At 43.7% G+C, this 26,737-nt stretch overlaps 1 protein-coding gene across 1 annotated transcript; it reads right to left on the bottom strand.

Moving 5' to 3' along the window:
* LOC307135814 (adhesion G protein-coupled receptor G3-like) lies at nt 1-26,700 on the bottom strand. The gene is made up of 18 exons (XM_079832493.1): nt 26,629-26,700; nt 26,478-26,557; nt 26,358-26,408; nt 26,192-26,278; nt 25,951-26,085; nt 24,084-24,131; nt 17,720-17,794; nt 13,873-14,098; nt 13,634-13,796; nt 13,432-13,569; nt 12,955-13,068; nt 12,837-12,873; nt 7,836-7,933; nt 7,627-7,745; nt 1,774-2,039; nt 1,452-1,542; nt 1,093-1,376; nt 1-662 (listed from the first exon to the last, which is right to left on the bottom strand). The coding sequence occupies exons 1-18, from the start codon at nt 26,682-26,684 to the stop codon at nt 514-516; spliced, it is 2,217 nt and encodes a 738-aa protein (XP_079688619.1). The 5' UTR covers nt 26,685-26,700; the 3' UTR covers nt 1-513.
* Between the last annotated feature and the right edge of the window lie 37 nt (nt 26,701-26,737).

The following is a 26,737-nucleotide window of genomic DNA, read 5'->3' as shown; positions in this document are numbered from 1 at the left end:
AAATCAATTTAATTAACAAAACATCAATTGAAATTAAGATGCAAATTATACAAAACGAAATACTTCAAACAAACTTGTGAAGTGGTCAAAAATAGTTTATGACCCACTTCATATCTCCTGGCATATTGTATTCAATCGATTTCCACGCCCTCTATGATATATCCAATTTTCAATATTTTGTTAATTAATAGATTAAATTAAAACTAATCATAAACAAATAATATTTTAACACCGAAACAAAAATATGAAGCAAATAAATGGCTACAACATTAATATTTAGCACAATTCAATCCTCCCACAATAACATACTCTTTCAGTAACGATCATCACAGATATTTGTCAGTTGATTTGAGTGATTTCAGTAAAGTTGGTGTCATAATTTTATGTATATACATTTAAACAGTTCTTACTCATTCAGAAGTGACATTTGTATTTGGTGAAAATTGTATTGAGAAAATAATTTTATTGAGAGAAAAGAAATCAGTCTAAGAAAGTCTAAGAAAAAAAGAAACCTTAATTCTGGTAATTATAAATATTTTCCACAGCATTAATTCTGGATTCTGGAACGATGGTTGTGGTGGAGCCGGATCTTTCTGGATCATCTGAGAAATTTCCCGCAACATCATTGTGAATGTGGTAGTAATACAGGAAGAGAAAAAACCCTGGAAAAAAAAAATCAGTAGAACCTATTTCAACTAATTCATGAACATTTCAGATATCATTAAAGTAATTTGTATCATTTTCAAAATGTAACAACAACAAACAAAAAAATCATTATCGTGCACTATGAGAAGCCGTTCTGTGCACACGTGTGTGCGCAGAGCACAGAAAACAGCGCACAAGTTTTTTGATCTTGAATGGTTTAAAATCGTATTAAAATGCGCGCACAGGAACCCATTGGCCAAACCGAAATGCTCGTTTCTTATCAAATCACTGGTTCTGGGAAATTTGGAACTGGTTTTAAAATGGAACCGGTTCTTGATACCCATCCCTAGTCATTTGTACAATTTTCTAAATGTAACCAAAAGTCAAACAGTCAAATATGTGTATCGCACACAATCATCATGTAGGACCTGTGTGATTGTTTCTCACCCTGAAACGAGTTCAACACAGTGAAGATGTAATATGAGGGAATGAGCATCGCTCCATAACTGAAGAACGCCACAGCCCACGTCAGGCCGAAGAGCAGGAACAAACTCAACACCATCATGAGCTGCTTTCTGAATGTCTTTCTCTTGCCGTCAGCCGCTCTTATGTGTCGGGCTTGGACAATCTTAGTGACGATCATGATGAAGATTCCAGTCGTGAAGATGAAGACTAAGGCGTAGTAGCCAATGTTCACTATGTAGTGAATTAAAGGATCTGTAATCCAGCACCTATAATTAGAAGAGAAGAGACAATGTTGACATGTTGAGCTTCATTTATGCATTTGTGACATCATAACAGCTTACATTTGTGTGTTTTTTCCAGACGTTGCGTTTATAATCAGTGTTTTATATCCTCCTAATGAAGCAACAGCTACGACTATTGGAGCCGGAAACACTGAAAACACATGAGATCAGGGTTATTATAGGTAACTAAAAATATTAATAAAAACTCTAAAATAACACAGACAGAGACAAATTTTTTTTATTGAGTGCTCAGATGCTCTTTAAAAGAAAAGCTCAAGAAAAAGACAAAAAGCCATAAAAGTATTATGACAAAAATGACTTGTGCTTAATATATTTTCTTAAGTCAACACTATAATAAGAGGTGTTTTTTCATATAACTCACTCCAGCCGAACACAATGAGCTTCCTCATGTAGTTTGTGATGGTGACGTTCTGTCTGATGAGCCATAAGTAAATATGAAGAGCTTGAATGAAGAACCAGGTGAATGTAGCCAGCATGGAGTAATGCATGAGCAGTGCTATGAAGACGCACGCACCCTTTTGTTCTGTGTTGGCCACGCTCTCGTTGGACAAAAAGGATAAATTCAGGAGAAACAAAGCCACAAGCATGTTCATCAAGATCTTCATGGCCTGATTTGACTTGGCTTTCCTGTTCAAATATAAAAACAACCTGTATTTGTGACATGCAGACACTTTCATCCAAAAGAGGAACAAAGGCAATTGGTCAAAAAAGTATATGTAGTAACTATTGGCGCTTTTCCACTGCATGGTACAGTACGGTACGACTCGCTTTAGCGCGTTTTTTACTGCATGGTACAGCTCGGTACGGCTCACTTTTTGCAGCTTTTCCACTGCGTGGTACAGTTTGGTATGGCCTGGTACGGTTCGCTTAAATAGTGCCACCTCTATTGAGGTTCCAAGCGTGCTGTACCGATACTAAAAAGTGACATGTAAACACTGCAGATCACTGATTATTCAGAGAGAATCGTCACTAGAGTCACTTCAATTATATGCTGGCCATCTGCGCATTTAATGTGCTTTGTTGCACATGTGCCTAGTCTCTTGTTTTTAGCAGTATTTTGTTTTGCTGCTATCATCCTCCTTTGAAACAAACGTCAAAGAAAATTAAAACTTGTAGTTAAAAACATCCACATTCCGAGAAGTAGAGGCGGCACAATTACAATGATCATTCTATAATCCCACTCACTTTAAAAGCGGTACCAACTGCAGTGGAAAACCAAGCCAAATCGAGCCGAGCTGTGCCGTGCCGAACTGAGTCGTACCATGCAGTGGAAAAGCGAAGCGAGCTAAGCTGAGCCATACCGTACCACAGAGTCCTGCACGGGTCCGATTTTAAAAACCCGCACCCGCCCGTACCCGCAGTGCTTAAACCCGCATCCGACCCGTTTTCCGACAGCAGCACTAAATAAAATCCGCACCCGACCCGACCCGCTTAAAATAGAACCGACACCCGACCCGCACCCGCAATAAAATCAGTTTAGCATGTCACATTATAGACACACTTACAAAAATGTTTATTGCCAGCATACAGAAGTTATTACACGACCATTAACACAAGGACAACTTCTGCCGGGAGCTTAACGTGGCTTAATGTACTGTTATTAAGAGACCAAACTCAGTAAACATAATACTAATAACGTATACTATGTACAAAAAATCAGATGAGCCCAGAATATGAACGCAACGCGTATAATTACACGTTAAACGTTTTCCTACCATAGAAAACTATTATAAAAAAACACTTAACTTGGCTTAATGTACTAAGACAGTGTTATTAAGAGACCAAACTCTGGAAACATAACACAAATACTGTTCGATAGAACTGCTTGTGCTTGGTTTGTTACCACAGTTATCTGCGTGCTTCCTCAGCGATGAAGTTCCACATTTGCGTCTATCTTTTCTTAAACTCCTCATGATCCATCTCGACGAGTGCAGGCAGAGCGCGCGCGCACGCGGTTGTGACTCTTCTGTGGGGGCGCGCGCGCGCGATAAACTGATATGGATTTGAAATTTTTATCAACTTGGAATACAGGCAAGGCATATTTTTGTATATGCATATTTTTAGGAACACATCTACAATATACATGCATATATTGTTTATATATAGGCCTATATTCGTTTGCACGTGACTGTTTAAAACCCGTGTTTAGACCCGTGTTTCTCCCTTATCCGACCCGACCCGCACCCGTATCCGACATACTAGGATGTTTTTCACCCGTTTCAGCAATATTCGCGGGTCACCCCCAAATTGGGTTCCCTTTCGTTCAGTCACTACGACGTAACGTTAGTGACTAACGAATGGGGGTTTCGCCTAGAAGCCAATCATCTTCGGGATCTTAGAAAACGCCCAATGGCAGTGCCAATGCCATGGGCATGCGGAATTTGCATATGTAACTCCGCCCCACCGTGTGGGTATATAAGGAAGTACGTGGGCAATATCGCATTGTTTCTGCATCGGAGAAGAGCATCTCTTCACTCCTGCAAGCCTGAATTCTGAAGTCCTCTCTTCAGTCTTCGAGACGAGCGGTTCTTCAGGGTGTTGGTGTGACGGCGCGTTCCAGTGATCTCATGCTGCCTGCCTGCTGATCTGTGCAGTGATCTGCAACAGCTGTGTGTGTGTGTTTCCCTGGGCCCTTCGGCACTCTGCAGAGCTTTCCTCTCACAAAAAGAGCTTGCGCGTGGGACGTCTTTTTCAAGTTGCTGTCTATGGACACATCCACTGCTCGATGTGTTTGGGCTTCAGCACGTGCAGGACTCTGCCGTACCGAGCTGTACCAAGCATTACCATGCAGTGGAAAAGCACTATATGTTTAGGGATGTACCGAAATGAAAATTCTGTGCCGAAGCTGGAAATTCTTAAAGCACTTGGGCGAAAGTCGAACCAGAAACCCTGAATTAAAAGTTTTTTTTGTATAACTATATTTTATTTGACTTTATTTAAGTAAATTCAATAATTTTTCTGAATCTGAATATAAAAAAATTCTAGCAAATAAAATAACATAAGATAATAATGTTACCTTTTCTCTCAGTTTGGACTTTGTTTTCGTTTGCACCATTTCTCACCGTTTCCCCTACCTTGTTTGTTGTCATACTTACAGATTTGATTTCGTCATTCAGTTCAGGTGTGCGTGTCTAATCAGCTTTTTTACCTGTGTATTTAGTTCCCTTTTTTCTGTTCAATGTTGTCGGGTCTGTCTTACGCTACTCTCTTTATGTGGTTTTACCTTGTGGATTTATTAAAGACTGTCTATTTATCTTCATCTTTGTGTTCGAGTGTTTTCTAGCAACACAATCCGTGACCGAAGACCCAACCCAGAAGTGATTATGCAACACTTTATATTAAGTGTTTCTTGTGTTTTTGTTTTTCCCCCCAAAAAATTTCTTTTTTCCCCCACCATAGACAGTCCTTCCGTTCTGCTATTGTGCCTTGAGCAGGGAACATGTGGAGGATTTCCTGTTTCTAGCCCATCTCACCAACTACCAGGACAACTTCTTATGCTCATTCCTACAACCTGGCCTGAACACCGCCACCAAGGAGCAGTTGCCTGGGGAGGGACCTTGAGGAAGCTTCGCTGGGTGCTAGTATCCTGTAGAGAATCTCTGACTGTCGGACCAGCTGACGGCGATACCAGCCCCACTCCTAACCCAGAGACTGCTTCCTATCCCACTACGAGTAGTTACAGCATGAACCCACCGCAGACCAAGAGCCTGCCTCCGCCACGATGTTTGAGCCCGCGACAAGAGGAGCGATCAAGCAGGACAATACCCTGGAGCCTGAGCTAGTCGAGTCTGATCAGGTGTATGAGCTGGCTGCCCCATCCATCGCCGTGGGAGCCCTTGTGGAGTATGAAGAGATGGAAGTGAGCCCCGCCCGCCCTCCCGCCACTGAGTGTGAGGCTGGCTACTCCAAATTATGACTTATGACTGTTTGTTTGGAGAGGTAATTAACCATCTAAACCTGCCCGAATACATCTTAACTTCGTCGGACCCACTGACCCCACCCAGCCTCCCTCTCCCACCACCTCTCCAGACTGCTATTATTTATACATTGTTTTTTGTTGGTTTCTGCGCTATTCTCCATTATCCTCAGTCCTCAGCCAATCCTGCCACCCAGTCATCACCGTCCCCCGTCAGTCCCTCAGTTCATCCTCTCAATGGCGAGGCTATACCTCTTGCCTGCTGTGAGCCACCTCCTCCTGGGTGTGGGGAGCCTGTGGCTCCACTTTTAGCCTCAGAATGCTGTGTATTTGTATTCTGGTCTCCCTCTGACCACCGGCTCCACCTGGTACGGACATCGCACCATCTTCCCACGGACCTGCGGGCTCCGGCTAGCTCTGACCTCCCTCAGGCTCTGCCTCCGCCCTCGGTTGGTCCACCTCCACCTCTACCCTCCATGTCGGGGTCGTTGCTGCAGCTCTGTCATGGCTGCCAAGGTCGACATTGTCTCTACGCTACATTGGTTCTTCGGGCATAATGTCACGGTTTCTCTCAGTTTGTCATTTGCACCACAAATATCCTAAATATAGGCATATGGGTAAATATACTGTCCTTAAGGATAAAACTGGTCCTATAGGAGTGTTCAACCCCAGTCCCAGATATTCAGCTATTAAAAAGTCTAGCTACTGTTGGAACAAAGGATCTTCTTTAGAGCTCCTTTAGTCTATGACTAAAATCCCTAAGGTCTCAACTGTCTCATACAGAGTGTATAAGGAGTTGTTAAGGATGTTTGATAGCTTAGCCAACATCCTTGTGGCAAGCAGGATGAGGCAGTGAACGCATGAGAACTGGGTGAGACGGGTGGTGCGAGATTCTTCATTCAGTTCTATGCAACAGAATCAGATTTAACTGGAGCTGTCCCCGACTAAAGATTTTCTAGTTGACTAGTAGCCATTCATTTAACTCATTAGTCATCAAACCGCACATTTATATTAATTTAATGGTGCTCTAAGTGATGTCACACGTTTTTTAGGCCAAAACATTTTTTGTCACATACAGCAAACATCTCCTCGCTATCCGCTAGCTGTCTGTCCCCTGAACACACTGTAAAAAAATGCGGTCTCTGTAGTCCGCCTAAGCTGCAACAAAAGCAAACGTGGGCAGTCTGGACCACGAAGCACAACAAACAGTGCTCCAGCCAATAGCCGACAAGAATGATTTGGGGGTGGAAATCATTCTTGTTAATCATTCTTTTTTATATTCAGATTCAGTAAAATTATTGAATTTTACAGTGTGTTCAGTGTGTTCAGTATTCAGCCCTTGATAGCAATTTGTGACGTCATTCGCCTCCATACCTTTTTCAATTACGTACGACTCACATTTGCTTACATGGCAGACGCAAATGCACGTATTCGAATCATATCGAATTTATTACCATATATGAGTGAGGCCTGAATACGATCTGAGGATATCGTAATTCATGTGGTTTTTTTCCTGCTTACACGTTCACATGTCATATCCAATCTGTGCCACATAAGAGGGACAAATCGGAATTGGGTCACTTGAACCATGCAGTGTAAATGGGGCCTTTGAGAGAAATGCACCTTTCATATGGATTACATAATCAGAGAATATTTGTTTTCGAAATTGGTTCAAATTGGTTTGGTTAAAAGTAGACATTTCGAGCTTTCTATATATATATATATTTATCATGTCTTAGACAAGTAGCCTATAGAGTTTCAGTTTATTTATGTCACAGTGACGTGATGCAGTTCAGGGAGACCGAGACGGCAGAAAGAGCATCCTGTTTGTTTTCTTTATTTTTACAAAAGCACGTTTTCTTGTTATTGTGAGTTAACATAAATAAAGTTTGTAGATGATAATAGAACAATAAAGTAGTTTGAATGGTGTATTACTCTTGTCTATATAGACCAAAATTATTTAAGTTGTTTCTGCTGTTATCAGGAAAAATGCAAGTGATGCATGTCATGGATTAAAGCGTGGTATACTTTAGCTTCCACATTCTGCACAAACACTTGCCTGATAATAGCGCACATTTATCTAGGTTAATGTTAGAGTGAGTGGCCATGTAAAGTTGCTACTACTTACATGTTTCAAATGATATTATTTGAGGTGCCATATTTGAGGTTCATGGATGATAGGTGAACATTTGGATTTCCTCTTTCGACCAAAAACTGAAAATGCCGTTTTCGACCGATAATTTTTAGCGGCCAAAATTTCAGTGCATCCCTATCTATATTAATGTTTAAATACTCTACCTTAACAGGAAATGCATGAACAGAGCGACGGTCTGAAAAAACATGGAGATGCCGCAGCCGATAGAAGAGATGAAGCTCAATGATGCCACAAATGGCGCTGTGATGTTTGTAGGCTGAGACTGAGAGATCAGAGAAATATATGTCAACTAAAAGTCTCTGAAAATGATTTCATGGGGTCTTTAACTCTTAAACTCTGAGAAGCTCCTCACCATCAGCACTGCAAAGAACGTCAGATGTGAACACGAGCACTTTATGGTGTTGTTGATGTGTTCTGTCTCACAGCCGTACGTCGTCCATGTTAGATTTCCTTAGAAGAAAAGAGCAAGGAATGAAATATATAAAATAAATTGGGTTCCCTTTCGTTCAGTCACTACGACGTAACGTTAGTGACTAACGAATGGGGGTTTTGCCTAGAAGCCAATCATCTTCGAGATCTTAGAAAACGCCCAATGGCAGTGCCAATGCCATGGGCATGCGGAATTTGCATACGTAACTCCGCCCCACCGTGTGGGTATATAAGGAAGTACGTGGGCAATATCGCATTATGTTTCTGCATCGGAGAAGAGCATCTCTTCACTCCTGCAAGCCTGAATTCTGAAGTCCTCTCTTCAGTCTTCGAGACGAGCAGTTCTCCAGGGTGTTGGTGTGACGGCGCGTTCCAGCGATCTCATATTGCCTGCCTGCTGATCTGTGCAGTGATCTGCAACAGCTGTGTGTGTGTTTCCCTGGGTGCGTCGGCACTCTGCAGAGCTTTCCTCTCAAAAAAAAGAGCTTGCGCGTGGGACGTCTTTTTCAAGACGGTTCGCCCGCGCACTTCCGGGTGCGATCGATCTACGTTGCTGTCTATGGACACATTCACTGCTTGATGTGTTTGAGCTTCAGCACGTTCGAGCAGTGTTTGTGGATGTGTCATGTTCCCACTGCAGGAACGTGACCATCGCGATGTCGCGGTCGAGACTCAGTGATCTCCGTGAGGAGAGAGAGTCCCCTTTGCCACACCCCAATCTACCGTCCCCGAGTGAGATGGTACTTTGGCTGGTGGCCAGGGTGTCCTGAGGGTGGTGCGTGGTCCTCGGGCCACGCCCTCTCTCGCACATCGCTTTCCGCGAGTGCTGGACTGAAGCAGCGGCCCGTCTCTGACGCCTCGTTCGTTTCGTTCACACTCCAGATAGCAGTGTGATGTCGATCGCTGCATCCCAAGGTGGGCTGGAGTCCTTTGGGGATGACGATTGGGTTGTGCTCCGCCTTCGGGTGTGCCAGCACTGCCTGATCTGACCTAGAGTTGACAGCCGTGTTATCTCGGGCAGCCGCGAGTGCTCGTGGTTGTGCGATTGGTTTTGGGGGTGGCACCCGACAGCTGTTGGGCCCCGCCCCCAATGCCTTTCGCTCCCGAGGTGCATGAGATCACGCGGTCCTGGAAGTCCCTGTGCTCCCAAAGCCTGTGGGCTTGTCTACTTCGGTGGCGTGGTCCTGCAGAGCTACGGGGCAGGCTGCCGCCCCTTTGCACATGCACAAGGGTGGAGCCGACCCAGGGCTCTTCTATGAGCTGCGTGCCGCCACCGATCCCGCCCTCTGGGCGGTGAAGGTGGCCACACGCTCCCTGGGTCGGGCGATGTCCACAGCTGTGGTCCGGGAGAAACACCTGGCCTTATCTGGTGATGTGGGGGGGTTGAGTGAGCCCGCCTCCTCAACTCGCCCATATCCCAGGGCTGGCCTCTTCGGCGGCGCGGCTGAGAACTGTGCCCAACGGTTCTCGGCCGCCCCAGAGCAGACTGAGGCTGTAACACGTACTGCCCCGGCCTTCACCTCAGTCGCCTCAGTTCGCTCGCCGCCGAGGGCGCCCTCCCCCCTCCCGCCCAGCCCCAGCAGCAGCCTTCACCTGGGCCGCGCCGTGGAGGTGGTTGCAGGATGATGCCCAGTCCGCTCCCAGGCTGGACCCAGGAGCTGCCAGGCTGGAGGTGGACAACTCAGAGATGGGCCCCAGTTCTTTTCAGGGGATGGTAGCAGGGCCTCTCCTTCCCCCGGTGGAGGGCCGGGGGAAAATCCTTCTGCTGCTGGCCCCCAGGCTGGCGGCACTTGGAAAGAACTGGTTTCCCCATCTCTGAGGTCCCAGAGACCGGTCATGGCAGTGTGTGCTGCCCCCCGGGCCACACCGCTCTCGTCCCTCTCTGTCTCCAGCCTCCTCTCAGAGCAGACCCCAGTGGAACGTGCGTCCTTCCCTGGTCTCCTCTGTCAGGACGCAGCTGCTGACTATGCCCCCACACCGGGACGCTACGCCTCCCATGTCCGGGCCAGTCACGCTGCCTCGCTGCCCCACCCGGGTACGTCTGTGGTTCGAGTGACCCCGCTAGTCACTTCCTGGGAGCATGGTTACAGCTTCAGGGACTGTCTGCTGGGTCACGAAGACCATCAGGCTCGGCTACGCAATTTGGTTTGCACAGGCTCCTCCCCACTTCCGGGAGTCTGCACTCCATGATGGGGGCCAACAAAAAGCCCCAGTCATGCGTGCAGAGGTTCCCACCCTACTGGCGAAGGGTGCGATCGAGCCTGTCCGTCCAGCCGGAATTAAGTCCGGCTTTCTCAGCCCTGACTTCATTGTACCCTAGGAAACCGGTGGGTTACGGCCAATCCTGGACCTGCCCGTCCTGAACCGATCCCTTCACGGGCTTCCGTTCAGGATGTTGGTACCGAACGCCTCCTCGGACGTGTTCGTCCCGTAGATTGGTTGCAGCGATCGACCTGAAGGCTGCTCACTTCCATGTCTCCTTCCTTGACGCGGACCGTTCCTACGGTCAGTACGCAGTCCTCCCATTCGGGCCAGCTCTGTCCCCTCGTGACTCCACGTAGTCTATCGAGGCAGCCCTTGCGCCATTCAGGCAGCACGGTGTTCGCATCCTGAACTACCTCGACGACTGGCTCGTACTGGGTCCCTATCGAGAGCAGGTGTGCGAACACAGAGTCAAAGTGCTCTGGCACTTAGCCCGTCTGGGCCTTCGGGTCAACTGGGAGAAGAGTGACTCTGCCCCGTGCAGAGGATCTCTTTTCTTAGCGCCTGAGGTCCCTTCGTGCTGTCCATATTCCGGGAGTCCTGAACCGTGCAGCCGACGAGCTCTCACGGTTTCAGCCACTTCCTGGAGAATGGAGACTCCATCCCCAGACGGTCCAGCTGATTGGGAACAGTTCGGCGATGCACAGGTAGATCTGTTTGCCTCCCACGACTCTTCCCATTGCAGCCTGTTCTATTCCCTGACCGAGGGCACGCTCGGCACGGATGCACTGGCGCACAGCTGACCACGGGGCCTACGCAAATATGTGTTCCCCCCAGTGAGCCTTCTCGCACAGCTCTTGTGCAAGATCAGGGAGGACAAGGAGCAGGTCCTTCTGGTCGCCCCGTTCTGGCACGGCCGGACCTGGTTCCCCAAACTCTTACTCCTTGCGACAGCCCCTCCCTGGCCTATTCCTCTGAGGCCTCCTTACTCAGAGACGGGGCACCCTTTGGCACCCGCGTCCCGACCTGTGGAACCTCCACGTGTGGCTCCTGGACGGGACGTGGCAGGTTGAGTACCCTACCACCTACGGTGGTGGCTACCATCATTTCCGCTAGGGGAGAGTCCACTCGGCATGCCTATGCGTTGAAGTGGAACCTCTTCATCACCTGGTGTTCTTCCCGCCAAGAAGACCCCTGGAAATGCTCGATCAGGTCCGTGCTCTCGTTCCTCCAAGAAGGGTTGGAGCGAAGGCTGTCTCCCTCCACCCTTAAAGTTTACGTGGCCGCAATATCTGCCCACCACGACCTCTTGGGGGACAAAAAGGTAAGTCAGCACGACCTGGTTATTCAGTTCCTGAGGGGAGCGAGGAGACTAAATCCGCCTCGTTCTCCCCTCGTACCCTCTTGGGACCTCTTAGAAGTCTTAGATGCTCTGTAGAGGTCCCCCTTTGAGCCTTTGCGGTCGGTCGATATTATGTTCTTGTCTATGAAGACGACCACATTGGCCTCCATCAAGAGGGTAGGGGACCTGCAAGCATTTTTGGTTGACGAAGCGTGCCTGGAGTTCGGGCCGGGTAACTCTCACGTGATCCTGAGACCCCGGCTCGGATATGTGCCCAAGGTTCCCACCACTCCGTTCAGAGATCAGGTGGTGAACCTGCAAGCGCTGCCTTTGGAGGAGGCAGACCCAGCCTTGGCATTGCTCTGTCCAGTACGCGCTCTCCGCGCTTACGTAGACAGGACGCAGTGTTTCAGGACCTCAGACCAGCTCTTTGTCTGTTATGGTGGAGAGCGGAAGGGAAGAGCTCTCTCAAAGCAAAAGCTGTCTCGCTGGATAGTGGACACCATTGTTGTGGCTTACCAGCAGCAAGGTCGACCGTGTCCCCTTGGGGTTAGGGCACACTCCACCCAGAGTGTGGCCTCCTCTTGGGCTCTAGCGCATGGCGCATCTGCAGAGCTACAGGCTGGGTGACACCTTACACATTCGCCAGATTCTACAATCTCCGAGTGGAGCCAGTGTCTGACTATGTACTCGCCTCTACTAGTGGGGTTAAAAATCCACCTTCGGCTGGTACCCCAGAGTCTCCCATATGCAGCCCTTAGCGGGTCATATGTGTACTCTCTAAGTCCTCCCTACGGGTAGACATCTCGGCATTTCCTCACTGGAATATGCATCCCAGTGTACCTTGGTATTCCTGTGATAAGTGGGAGTCCTTCGTCCATACTAGTCTTACGACAGGGCACTCGCACTTACGCAGGGCACTGGAAGACAGCCGAGTGGCGTGATTGTATTGGGACCCCCATTCGTTAGTCGTCGTAGTGACTAAACGAAAGGGAACGTCTCGGTTACGGATGTAACCCTCATTCCCTGAGGAGGGAACGGAGACGTAACGTCCCTTTGCCACTTCCGCTGTACTGCTGGAACGGCCGGGAGTTCAGTCTTGGCTCCTCAGCAGGTAACATAATGCGATATTGCCCACGTACTTCCTTATATACCCACACGGTGGGGAGGAGTTACGTATGCAAATTCCGCATGCCCATGGCATTGGCACTGCCATTGGGCGTTTTCTAAGATCTCGAAGATGATTGGCTTCTAGGCAAAACCCCCATTCATTAGTCACTAACGTTACTTCTCCGTTCCCTCCTCAGGGAACGAGGGTTACATCCGTAACCGAGACGTTTGTTGATGGGAACTGATCAAGACTACCATAAATAAATGTACCTTTGCCATCCCAAGATCTGCAGGACGCATTACCGACCTGTAAGAAAATGTTTATTTTGCTTTCACAGTGTCTGATTATTATATTTTATTAAAAGTTTCCCAACAAAACCTTCATTACCAGATTGTTCTTGGTAAAGAGCATTTCAATATTGTTGATAAGATTGGAGATGTTGGCCTTCATCGTTATTCCATAAACCTCATTGTTCAAAACAGTGTAATTTTTAGTTTCATCCTAAATAAGAAATAGAGCAAACCAAATGTAAACATGTGTGAATACAATAGATCAAGAGACATTTGTTCAAAGAAAAGTTCCCCAAAAAATGTCTTGTATGCTGTTCTATTTTCACTGGAATACAAAAGTAGAATGTTTAACTACTTTCAAACAATAATTCATAGTTTCAAATAGTATAAAAACACCATATAAGCATCATAACAGTAATGCAAATTATATAGTGTACTAATATCCAGCTGATACTAATATTTGTGCATTGATGGAACATGAGATTGGTGAAAATGTATTGGGTGAAACTTTTTGGGTGAACTGTTCCATTAGCATTCCTTAAAATGTTCAAACATGACATTTTTACATGAGTACCTTTCCCATGTTTTTGAACCGTAGAACTCCGAGTAATGCACACCCATGGTTTTTCATTCGTGATTTATTAAAGGCCTCGCTGGGAATCTTTACAGACCAGGCATTGTCTGTCTTTTGTTCACTTTGACAGTCAGTAACCTGTGAAAAAAGAATTATCATAAATAAGGAATCATATCATGTTTAAATGTTTCTTAAGTCTTACGTTTATCCTGTTCAGATCTGAAGAGTAACATGTGTCTCTGCTTTTTGTGTTCTCATCTTGTATGTGAACAAGACCAATAACATCCCCCATGACAATCTGTGCGTTGCTTATATTGTTGTGTTCCATCTCTTCCATCTTAGACTCCAGATTGTCCAAAGATTCTCTGCAAAATGTAATAATTACTCTGTATTCAGTAATATCACTTTAATTTGAAAAGTCACTCATAAAAACTCACTTACGATGCTTTTGAGGGATTAATAAATCCATCCTTGTCTTCTAGACCAACTGTAGTTAGAACTGTAGAACTGTAACTGTAAGCTTTATCGGGTGTTGTGAAACTGGTAGATGGTTTGATAGTGGTGGTTTGTGACAGTGATGGGACAGTAGCTGAACTTTCATTAACACAGATGACACACTTCCATTCACTCTCGTGAAAATACAGAACGTATTTGCTTACTTCTTTTCCTTCAGCACAAAGAAATAAGAGATGGATTTTAGTTGTATAGCTGTGAATTTCAATCTCAGACTAAAGTGATCTAATTTATTATGTTTTTTTTTATAAACTTAAACATGTATTGTAATTTCAGCATGCATATTCATCAAAAGCCGCGTTTCCACCGCAGGAACTTTCCCCTGGAACTAGGAACTTTGGGATGGTACTCGTTTGTTTCGACCACAGGAACCAGGGTCTAAATTAAGTTCCGGGTAAATATTTCCCCCTCCAAACGGCCCTGCTCGCGAGGTAGTACTTTTTCAAAGTTCTGGAACTTTCGGTGGTGGGACTTGTGCGCTGAACATGCTGATCGTTTGAGCTCACGCAGCATTTTATTACAAACAGCATTTTTAAAAGTCTTGCGAAGTTCGTAATGCGTTCAGTAAATATCAGTCTTTCTCTTTCTGTCCGATGGCACGCGTTCTGTCCGGTGGCACGCGGTCAATGTCCGTAATAGTTGATAATAACATACGTTGTCTTATTTTAAATCTAGCTTTACAAGCTTACAGAGTACTCTTTAGTATCAGTGCTTGTCTCTTTTCCGTCGTTTTGTTAATTACATATTTAGTAAACCACATAACTAGCAAAAGCAGCACTGCTTGCATCTCCTCCATACTTGTTATTGTTGCAGACAGTATCGCACAAAAATTATTATTGTCCGTCGCTGACTGGGAGGAGCAGCCGCGCGCAGTCCCACGTCTCTGGACTAATTTGCCTAATCTTCACGGTACTTTAGACCGCAGTGGAAACGCAGACAGTAGCAGGTCTGGGGGGAAAAAGTTCCTGTAAAAAAAGTTCCTGGTACAAATTGTTCCGGGTAATTTCGGTGGAAACAGGGCTAAAGTTCACAAAGGCCTATTCCTTATAGTCACAGTCCAGTCATGAATAAGTTCTACAATAAAACTAACAACTGGGAAGATTAAACAGTACCCTTTCGTACAGTCATTCCGAGTTACGTCAATGACTGATGAATGGGGGGTTTCGCTTAGAAGCCTATCACCTTCAAGTTCTTACAATAGTTCTAAGGAGTTCTTAGGATGGACGCTGACAATCTCGCATTATGGTTCTGTTTCGGAGCCCAGAGTATCTCTTCACTCCTGCAAGCCTGAATTCTGAGTTCTCTCTTCAGTTCTTCGAGACGAGCGATTCTCCAGTGTGTTCTCTGCCACACCCCAATCTATCCCCTCCACGAGAGGTGATACTTTGGCTGGGGACCAGGGTGACTTGAGGATTACGGTGTGGAATAAAGCCCCAACGATCCTTCCTCGAGCAACACCCCCATCTTGCATACCACTACCCGCGAGTGTTTGGACTGAAACAGCGGGACCGTCTGCAGACACCCAGCGTGTTTTGTTCGGCGCTCCAGACGAAGACGGGATGTCGATCGCCACATCTCAAGGTGGGCTGGATTCCTCTGGGGACAGCCGTCAGACCCCACCCACAATACCTTTCTTTCCCGAGGTGCATGAGGAGGTCATGCGGTCCTAGAAGTCCCAGTTGTTTTCCCGTGATTATTCGGCAGCCTCCACCACCCTCAACGTGACCGTGGCTAAAGGGTACACTGTTGAATGCTCTGTTGTGATGCAACTGTGTTCGCAGAGTGCTCCAACATGGCGCGGTGATCCTAAGCACCCCTCTCACTTTTCCCAACAGTTCTTGGCCCCTCAGAAGCAGACTGAGGCCATTAAACACATACTGCCCTGACGGCCAACTGCTGCCTCCTCCCAGCTTGCTTGCCGCCAGGGGCGCCTTACTGCGGCTCCCACCCCTCCCTCCCGGCCTCAGCAGCAGCCTTCACCCAGGCCGCACCATGGAGGACATCACAGGAAGACGCCCCAGTCTGCTCCAGCCCCGCAGCCTGCCAAACGCCAGGCAAAGCGGTGCTCCTGACGCGGACAACTCCGAGATGGGTTCCAGTTCTTTCCAGGAGATGGCAGCAGGGCTACTGCTTCCCCCGGTGGAGGTCCGTGGGAGAATCTTTTGTTCCACTGCTGGCCCCTGGGTGGTTAATGTGGTTAAAGAAAGAACTCATGTCCCCATCTCTAAGCTCCCAGAGGCCACGGATGATAGTGTGCGACGCTCAAGGACCTTGCCACTCTCGTCCCCCTCTGGCGCCAGACCCCACACCGTTCACTCTGCTTCGCTGCCCCACCCAGGGTATGTCTGTGGTTCGCTGGTTCAGTTCTTGGGAGCCTGGCTAGAGCTTCCCAACCTGTCCTGCTGGCTTGCGAGAACCATCAGGCTTGGCTATGTGATTCAGTTTGCAGTGTCTCCTCAATGCTTTCGGGGAGTCCACTATACCATGGCAGGTGGCAATGCCCCTGTCATGAGTGCAGAGGTCACTACCTTACTGGCCGAAATGAAGTCTGGCTTCTACAGCCCTTACTTCATTGTACCCAAGAAAACCGGTGGGTTATGACCAATCCTCACGTGTCCGCTATCTCTGCGTACCATGACCTTGTGGAGTTGAAAACGGTGGGTCAGCACGACCTGGTCATCAGGTTCCGGAGGGAACTAGGAGACTAAATCCTCCTTGCTCTCCTCTCATACCCTCTTGGGACCTCACAGTGGTCTTATTCGCCCTGCAGAGAGCTCCCTTTGAGCCTTTGCGATCAGTGGAGCTTAAGTTCCTGTCTATGAAGACAGCACTTCTGGTCGCTTTGGCCTCCATCAAGAGGGCAGGGGACCTGCAGACATTTTCGGTTGACGAAGCTTGCCTGGAATAACTCTCTTGCCGGCTAACTCTCATGCCGGATTCACAAGCAGTGCGTTGGCAGGGTAGGAGCAGTGCATATGGAGAGCGGGAGTCGCGCGCCCGTTGTGCATTGACACTTCACTACATGATTTCATGGTGAAATTAGTTATTTTCCATGTTAATCAGGTCAGTTTTGATCAAGAACAATCCACTGTGGCTTTAATTCAGCGTGAGCAGCGCGGCAAAAAAAGACTTGGCGCCGAAATGATCGCGGCACTGCTGCTTCTGCTCTGCTCCTGCTACGCACTGCCGCGCCACCTCTGTGTGAGGTGTGAATGCTCTAATCTGTTAACATGGGCGCTGAAAAAAATACACGCTGCTTACGCCCTGCTAACGCGTGCAATGTGAAACCGGCCTCACGTGAGCCTGAGACCCCGGCCTGGATATGTGCCCAAGGTTCCCACCACTCCTTTCAGAGATTAGGTAGTGAACCTGCAAGCGCTGCCCTTGGAGGTGGCAGACCCAGCCTTGGCATTACTCTGTCTAGTACGCACCCTACGTGCTTAAATAGACAGAACGCAGTGTTTCAGAACCTCAGACCAGTTCTTTGTCTGTTATGGTTGGAAGCTGAAGGAAAAGGCTCTCTCCAAGCAAAGGTTGTCTCACTGGATAGTAGTGAGCCATTGTCTTGGCTTACCAGACACAGGGTCATCCATGTCTACGTAAGAGTTGGAGTACATGAAGGATTCTTTTACCATTGCACAACTTGTGTTTGGACTGACAAATATGGTTACATTTTATATGTTGCATGATAATTATCTTGATTTTGAAATCAAAGTTTGATGGGTGAACTGAAACAACTGAAAAATTCAGTTTATAATTCTTAAGACAGACTTACGACTGCATTTAATAGAGTCATATGTAGCGTTTCTACATCTAGCTCCAGGATCAACAGGACTGATGTTCAGAAAACCTCAAGAGACACACACAAAAAACATAGTTATCAAACAGTACAGTATATGAACTCAGATAAATAAATAAATAAATAAAACTTCTGCATTGAATAGTAATAAAAGAAATAGAATACCAACAGAGGAATAAAACACAAAAGAGAGTTAAAACTTATTGTATGATAAAAGTGTAGCCTAATATAATTTACAACATCTGACCAGTGACCACAGATGACAGCTGTTTTGTGTTCAGAGTAACTACAAGTCAATCAATGGTAGTTTTTTAGAATATTGATCTGTTTGAGTGGCTGGATACAAGGGAAGGACAAGGACTATAAATGGCAGACCGTAGGAGTGAAAACTGCTTTGACAATAGTCTGTATGTGTGTGTGACTTTATGGAATACTTGCACTGAACTCAGACCAAACCTTTATTTTTTTGTATTAATTGTTGTTTATATGTCTATGTGGTGTTTGTAATATGCTTTAAGACAAACCATGTGCAAATTCACAAGTCAATGCTATTGCTGAGTACAAGTGCATCTATCCATTATAAAGCCTTCTGAAGAAAATCGATGGGTTTTTGTAAGAAAAATATCCATATTTAAAACTTTATAAAGTTAAATATCTAGCTTCCAGCTGATCACTTTCCATATTCAACTTACGGAAAAAGTGTTACTGATGTCGGACGTAGCCTAAGTGTTTGAACTGCGTGTGAGTAAATTATGGGATCATTTTCATTTTTGGGTGAACTATCCCTTTAAAACTGCAGTAAAAAAAAGGACAGTCTCAAAAACACGGTTTGAAATTGCTAGTTTGAAATTGCCAGTGTTCCTTATGTCACAAGCTACCTTTTTCTATTGATATGAAAAATTTAGTACATTAGCAAAATAAGATAAGTTTTAAGAAAAGTTTTTGTTTTCCTCCTTTTTTCCATATGTATTAAAGCATCAATATGTAATTTTTTTGCAGTAAAATAACCAAAAACCACTAGGCCAGTGTTATATATTTTGTTCAGTTGAGTACTTACAATATCCCAAATGTTTCCAACTATTTGTAAATCGTGAGAAATTGCTATTTTAACCGAGGAACTGGGACGTGTGAGGGAGTCGCCTGTCGATGACATCATATCTGCGTTCCCCTCGGTTTCCGGTTTTATTCTGCAGAAACGCTTTACTCTCACTGCAGTGTGAACAAGTGTCATAGCAGCCGCCGAGAGAACGCACAGAGTAACGTCATAACATAATTTTCAACACACTCAGATGTGTCTAATATGATAATGCTATAGAAAATCTTAAAGGATGTTTCCTTTGCACAGACTGGGATGTTTTTAATGACGTGGATATTGATAACGGACAATAACGGACTATATAAACTTTTGTGTGGACAATGTACTTACTTAGAAGAAGGTTACTATTTATCCTAATAAAAAATCATAGATAACTAAAGAACTTAAGAACTGTATTAACAGTCCTTCCAGAAAAATGCGGCTTTTTTTTGTGATTGTTGCGGGCAAAAATCCTTGATTATGCGGCACGTTTTCTTAAAAAATGCGATGAAAAATGCGGAATATTTATGCAATTTTATGCGATAAAATTGCGGGAACTTGCAAAAACTGCGGTTTGATGAGAAAGAGAAAAAAAGCACTACATCACAGAAAGTGCTGGAATATTTAAGTTCTCATCTTGTTTTATTGAAGACCTTAATAATGGCTCAAATTTACAAAACATTTAGTCAATCAAGTTCTGTAGCTTTACAAAAGGAATATGCTACAACTTCTGAAAAAATGTATAAATAACTTCCTGTTTTACAGATGTCGCTATACAAAACAGACATTTGAGTGCTTCCAATGCACAAAGTGCAATCTCTTAAAGGGTTAGTTCACCTAAAAATGAAAATTCTGTCATTAATGACTTCCCTTTATGTTGTTGGACACAAATTAATATATTTTAGTTGAATTCCGATGGCTCAGAAAGGCCTCCATTGGCACAATGTACACTCTCAAGACCCATAAAAGGTAGCCTACTAAAGACGTCGTTACAAAGTCCATCTCACTACAGTGGTTCTACAATAACTTTATGAAGCGACGATAATAGTTATTGTGTGCAAAAAAAACTAAATAACGACTTATATAGTGATGACTGATTTCAAAACACAGCATCATGATGCTATGAATCATCGAGTCGATTCATGATTCGGATCGCGTGTCAAACTGCTGAAATACGTGACTTTGGCGATCCAACCCGCTGAATCGACTCATTGATTCATAACGCTTCAAACCGCTGAATCAACTCATTGATTCATAACGCTTCAAACCGCTGAATCGACTCATTGATTCATAACGCTTCAAAGCTTCATGATGCTGTGTTTTGAAATCAGTCAGCACACAGGGAAACTGCTTTGCTCTTTTGCTGTTATTTTTGTTGGCCAATGGGAGTTTGTGCTTCATCATGGTTTCACCGGTATCTATGGTTTCTCCACGGGGTTTGAAGCTTTTCGATGACGTTCGCGTCGGGTAATCACGTCACTTCAAAACGTTCCCATGGCAATAGACGGAAATGGCGGCTCTTGTGTGAAGTAAACGAAAATTTTTCAACTTTCTGCTAATATATATGACTATATATGACAACGAAAATGCGGGGATTATGAAATCATGATAGCCCTGCATATTTTGCACGCGGAAATAGGCAATTTATGCTGCGAAAGTGCGGCGTATTTGAAAAAATGCGGCCCCCGCATGAATATGCGGACTTTGGCTGATTATGCGTTAAATCACGCGCTCGCATAATCGCGTTTTTCTGGAGGGACTGGTATTAACCGGAAAAAGCTTGCGTTTAAGAATAAAGATTATGCAGGGTTGAAAATTATACAAAAAGAGCTTAACTATCAATTAAAGGAAGCAAGGGGACGACAGAAGGATATTATTGAACATCAGTTTTCCACTTCAAATTCTAAGGAATTATGGAACACAATGAGGGCTGTTACTAATATGGAACCAAAGAGAGCACATATAGATACAATAGATGATTTACAGAAGGCTAATGAATTGAATGATTTTTATCTTCGATTCCAAACTCATGATTTCTCTGACAAATGTGATGTTGTGGGTTCTTTGAGAGATGACAAGGGTCCTAGAATAGAGGTAGATAGTTCTAAGGTGCAATCTTTGTTCCAACAGTTATGTGCTAAAAAATCTACAGGACCTGATGGGTTTTCTGCATAACTTTTAAAAACTTGTGCTGTAGAACTCACTCCGGTGTGGGGTACGCTCTTTCAGCGTTCATTGGATTCACATAGAATCCATGCACTCTGGAAAAAATCTGTGATTACTCCAATCCCTAAAAAATCCCATCCTTCTAAGAACAACGATTTTAGACCCGTAGCACTAACTTCAATTGTAATGAAATGCTTTGAGAAATACATTGTGTCCATATTGAAAAGTGAAGTATCCTCGAAATTAGATCCATGGCAGTTTGCCTATAAATAGGAAAGGAGTGCGGAAGACGCAATAGGAAGTATTACCCATTTAGTTTATAAACATTTAGAGGACTCAAATGCATATACACGCCTTCTTTTTATTGATTTTAGCTCAGCTTTTAACACTGTGCAACCATATTTATTATTGGTTTTCTTCTTTCTTAATAGGTAGAACTCAACAAGTTAAAGTCAATTAGATGATCTCTGATTCTCAATATATTAGTACAGGAATACCTCAAGGCTGTGTGAGCTCCCCAGTTCTTTTCACATTGTACACAGATGGCTGTGTGAGCAAAAGTAACAATAATTATATTGTGAAATTTAGTGACGACACTGCCATCCTTAGCCTATTATACAAAGATCAAGACATCTCATCTTACTGCTCTGAAATCAATCAGTTTATAGAGTGGTGTGATGCCCACCATTTAATTGTGAATGTGAAGAAAACGGAGGAGATGATATTCGATCCGAAGTCAATTGGTGATCATAGCCCTGTATATATTCATAACATTCCAATTACACAGGTGTCTTCATATAAATACCTTGGTGTTTACCTTGATTGTTATCTTACATGGTGTGTTCATGTTTACAGTTTGTGTATTAGGCTACAGCAAAGATTGTATTTCTTGAGAAGGCTTAGATTTTATGGGGTCAGTAGAAAAATTATGTTGTTTTATGAAGCTGTTTTAGAAAGTGTAATTAGATACAGAATACACCTTTGGTATGGTAATTTGACAGTACAGCTGAAATCTAGGCTTGAACGTCTTATTCAAACAGCCATGAAAAGCATGGGCAGGACAGAACCTCTTTATCTCCAAAGGCTATACGAAAGGTCTATGTTAAGGGAGGCAGATAAGATTCTGCATGATACAACACACATCTTGAATTGTGGGTTTGTAATGCTGCCATCTGGCAGGAGACTAAGAATTCCAAGATGCAGATTGACCTTGATAAACAGAGCTGCGTTACCTCATACTCATGAGCGGAAAAGAGAAAGTGGCGCCAGCGTCTGTGGCATAATAAAAGTCCCGCTGCTTGCGAGGCGTGTGTTGTGTTCATCTTATAAACAATCGCTCCAGCGGTTCCTCAGCTCCACAACACTCGGTCCTGCTCTGCTTCAGACTACAGTAACGTTAATAATCACATCCATCAACATGTTCCCTTTCAAAAGCTACACTTAATGCTGCATAAGCTTATGCAAATGGGAAGTGTCTTATCACGACCAGCTGTGAAAACAGGATGAAAACACGTAAATGAAATTGACACAGAAGTATTTATAGCCTCGGCCGGTGACGTCATAGTTTCCAGTCCATGCTCTTCAGGCCTACGTCCACCGCACTAGCCAGTGGCGTAAGTCAGAGCAATTGTTTGTTTGCCATGGGGGCCGTAACAGAGGTTGTGCCGCCACCAAACAAACCATGTCACATTGGGTCAGGGATGCTATTGCTCTTGCCTATGAGGCGCGCGGTCAAGCTTTGCCTATAGGATTAAGGGCTCACTCCACCAGGGGAGTCGCCTCTTCTACTGCGTTAGCAAGGGGTGCTTCCTTACAAAGTGTTTGTGATGCGGCAGGTTGGTCCTCGCATACATTCATACGATTTTATAGCTTGGATGCTCATGCCACTCCGGGCTCTCATGTCCTTGAGTCGACATCACAAGCTAATGCCTGAGGCTTCTTGCGTTCTTGTGCACACCTACACAACCGTAAGGGGTCCAGACACCATCAAGCATGGTGGTGTGGGTATTCTCGTTCCCATTTGCATAAGCTTATGCAGCATTGAGTGTAGCTTTTGAAAGGGAACACTTGGGGTTACTTGACTGTAACCCTGTTCCCTGATAAAGCGGAACGAGATGCTACATCGCTAGGCCGTGCTGATGATGCTCCAGGACTGGTCTTCAGACAAAAGAGATCTGCTGGCTACAGCTGAAGCTCATCTATTTATAGCCTCGTGCAGCAGGTGCGCCTATGACGTCACCGGCCAAGGCTATAAATACCTCCGTGTCAATTTCATTGACATGTTTTCACACTATTTTCAACAGCTGGTCGAGATAAGACACTTCCCATTTGCATCAGCGTATGCAGCATCTCTTTCCGCTTTATCAGGGAACAGGGTTACAGTCAAGTAACCCCAAGTGATTTCTGAAGGTGAAGACCACATGTCCCAAGATTCTGCGCTCAAACGTGGCGTCATCAAACTACACCTTTGCTTTGAATAGATGACCTCTAGTGGACAGAAAACTTACATAGTGCAACTTTAAGCAGCTTAACAGCTGTTTTTGTACAGCTATAACACAAGAAACCTCACACATTCAAATTACAAATTGCCACACCCCTCTCACATTAAAAACAAGGTGGTGAGATTAGCTGATAAATCCAAGACAAAGAGCGGCGTAATGAAAAAAACGCAAACAATATGAAACGTCTGGCCAAGTTGCCATCGTTATTGCAAGTTTCAGCTCGTCTTGTCTTGAATCTTTGGTGAAAACTTGCCTTAAACTAATCTCTCTGACTGTCCCCATTGAGAAACTGGTCTAACATTTTATAGTGACGTGTTCAGTATTTAATCTACACATTTAACAGTGCAAGCTTTCTTCCTTTCCTTCTTTCTGCCAGGAGAATATAACACAGGATATTGATATAAATTAAATAATGATTCAATTAAATAGCTATAGTATCAGCACAGAAATGAAAGGAAAGAAAGCAAACACAGGCTCATTCACACAGGGGCCTGTTACATCTGTCCCTTTAAATAACCAACTGTTCTGCCCTATTTGAGGAGATAAACTGAAATATAAAATATAAAATTAATTAATATAAAAGTGGATAAAATCTTACCTGATGGTGCATCTATCTTTGTCTGACAGCTCACATTACTCAAAATCCCTGTAAAAGGGAAGAGATGGAATTATTACAAGACTCGCTAAATATAGCTAATCTAAAACAGTCTGTGGTTGTACCATGATCTGCTCTTTCTCAGAAACACATTTCATTGCTTACAGGACAATTAATATTCACACTCCATTCAAACAATTTGTTTTGATAATTATTTTAGTCTTAAATCTGTTCGGATCTGTTTATGGTTTGCAATGAAAAAAGTGATGAATCATAAACCAAGTTTCCATCCACTTTTTCCACTGTTTTGTTATTGACAAAGTGAATATGTGAAAAAAAAAAAAAAAAAAAAACAGATTTGCGCAATTTGCTGTCCCCAGCCTTTTTTTATCCAATTGGCCTTTTACCGATAAAATGGCGAGCGTAATGACATCACCCCCCCCCCCCCAAAAAAAACGCATTGCCGCATAAGTTTTGTTGTGTCACTAAAAAAATCGTCCCGAGTCGTTTCTATACATAATTTCACGTATATCGCAAATTATATTGTATCTTTCGTGTCCCAAATGTTTGTAAAATGCAGAGAGTAATGAGACAATTGAAATCTGCTTACTAGTTTTACAAAATAATAGGCTTATTACTAATGTATTAAATATTAATCAGAAGATCACAGCGAGCTTGTCTGACTGCATGAACTGCCTTTATGTGACGAAGCCCATGGATTTGGACACAGGGAAACTCATTTGTCCTGTATGCAAAATTTTAGGATCCATAAAAAAGATTGGTACTGTAAAATGTTCGGTCATATAGCAGCAATCTTTAACGTAAGCCTTGAACATGCAGCCAGTCGCGGTTTGACGTGGCCGAGAACACATGTATTCAGATCATTCAAATCAAATCAATAACATCAAATCGATCAAAAAAACACTAAATCGCTGCTCATTTTCTTCCTCAGAGATGCTGCTGAAACCTAAACTCTTTATTTGTGGGGCCTATATTTAACTTTTTTTAAATGGTCTATATCTGCCATCTTAATGAATTTGTTTAGAGCTTTTTGGGTTCAACCCACTTTATTTTTATTACATATTAATAAATTATTTTAACCAGTGTCATGTTTTTGATTTTCATTTGTCGAGTAGCCAGATCCTACACATTAAATTGTATTTATTCAGATACAGACGTAATATTGATGTTTTTTTGGGGGTTTTTTTTGTCAGTATAGGAAATTCCATCAGCCTTCCTTCGTTTGACAGACGCCACATTTTTATTTTTGACAAGCTTAAGAGATTTACAAGGCGCTATATTTTTGTACCTTGTTTTAAAGACTATTTAGATCAAGCAATATTCAGAAACGGATGCAGTTATTTTTCTGATTAACTTTTATTAGATTGTAAGAAAAACAGACAAAATTACAAAAATAAGGATGAATGATGTTTGAGAGGTAACATGTTATTTTTACCAATAGCAATACAATAATTTAATATACAATTTAATAGTATGAATTTAATACATTCAATGTGGCTTTGAGCTACAGAGAAACGCCATGAACATGGATGCTAAATCTGTCATGTGACACCACATTTATTTGCACTGAAGCCCTTTTTCAAAAAAAAAAAAAAAGTGTTTCCAAACTAGTTTTCGCGACATTTGAAGTATCGACATAGAATTTATATGCTAAAGTTAAATGGAAAAAGATTGTCGACATTTGCAAAAAAATTATTTCCATGTAATTTCCAAAACATTTCCATCTGCTATATCGCTAAACATTTTGATGTGCTAAACCTTTTTCGCAGAAAAAATCCTTGGATGGAAACCTGGCTATAGTGGACAGTGAAACACAATTTATTCTTATGTGGTATTCAAATCCACGCACCTGCTGGATTTGAGGTTGATCGCAGACATTGATTATCTGGCAAAAAACACAGTTTTATGTCTTCAAACGTCTCATTCATTCTGACTTCACATTGCTCCCGTATATTTATGCTGAAATTGTATGATTTGCACTGTCCTGAAACCACAGAAAACAGCTTATATTTGTTGAAAAAAATATTTTTGAAGAGCTTTGTACTCGAGGTTTATAAATGGTTTATAAATAATATATACACAGGTTTTACCTGGAGAAGAGATGTTTAGTGTGACATTGATTATGTGAAAACTCCCATGATGAATATAATTAGTTGATAGAGATGTCAGATTTATGTCTGGAAGAAAAACAGAAATTACCTCAATGAGTTTGTCAGTGCTTTCAGACAGTAAATATGTAGTATTCAAACAGTCTACCTGGATTTGTTGATGTCAAACAGACTTGAAGTTTCAGGCCTTCTGAGCAGGCTGCACAAATACAACATTGAAGGCCACTGTGTAATGATGTTTAAATTGTAATTTTTTAAAGCAACATACTTATCTGGCTTGAAGCACAACAGACGATCATCAGCCACAGCAAATTCTGCTTTTGCCGAGACATAATTCCCAAAGACAGCCTGATAGAGACACAAGTGTTTAATTTCCTTTTCAACAAATATTGGTTATAAATCTTAAAGCATTTTCTTACATTCTTGAGATGAAAGTCCGCAGTCCAAGAGGAGAGAGAGTTTCATCCGTTCCCATATGAAGCGTATGATTATGATCCGCAGCTCAGAGACACTGAAACACTGACATAC

This window comes from Gobio gobio (genome assembly GCF_949357685.1).
Source record: "Gobio gobio genome assembly, chromosome: 13".
In the NCBI taxonomy this organism is placed as follows: Eukaryota; Metazoa; Chordata; class Actinopteri; order Cypriniformes; family Gobionidae; genus Gobio; species Gobio gobio.
This window is presented reverse-complemented; position numbering and strand designations above follow the sequence as displayed.

What these genes read in the sequence shown, in the direction of transcription:
- LOC307135814 (XM_079832493.1), bottom strand. Translation starts at nt 26,684, where the DNA reads ATGGGAACGGATGAAACTCTCTCTCCTCTTGGACTGCGGACTTTCATC. An exon ending in CGGACTTTCATCTCAAGAAT is followed by an intron (nt 26,558 to 26,628) that starts GTAAGAAAATGC and finishes TGTCTCTATCAG; the next exon opens with GCTGTCTTTGGGAATTATGT. An exon ending in CAGATCTTGGGATGGCAAAG is followed by an intron (nt 7,934 to 12,836) that starts GTACATTTATTT and finishes TTTTCTTCTAAG; the next exon opens with GAAATCTAACATGGACGACG.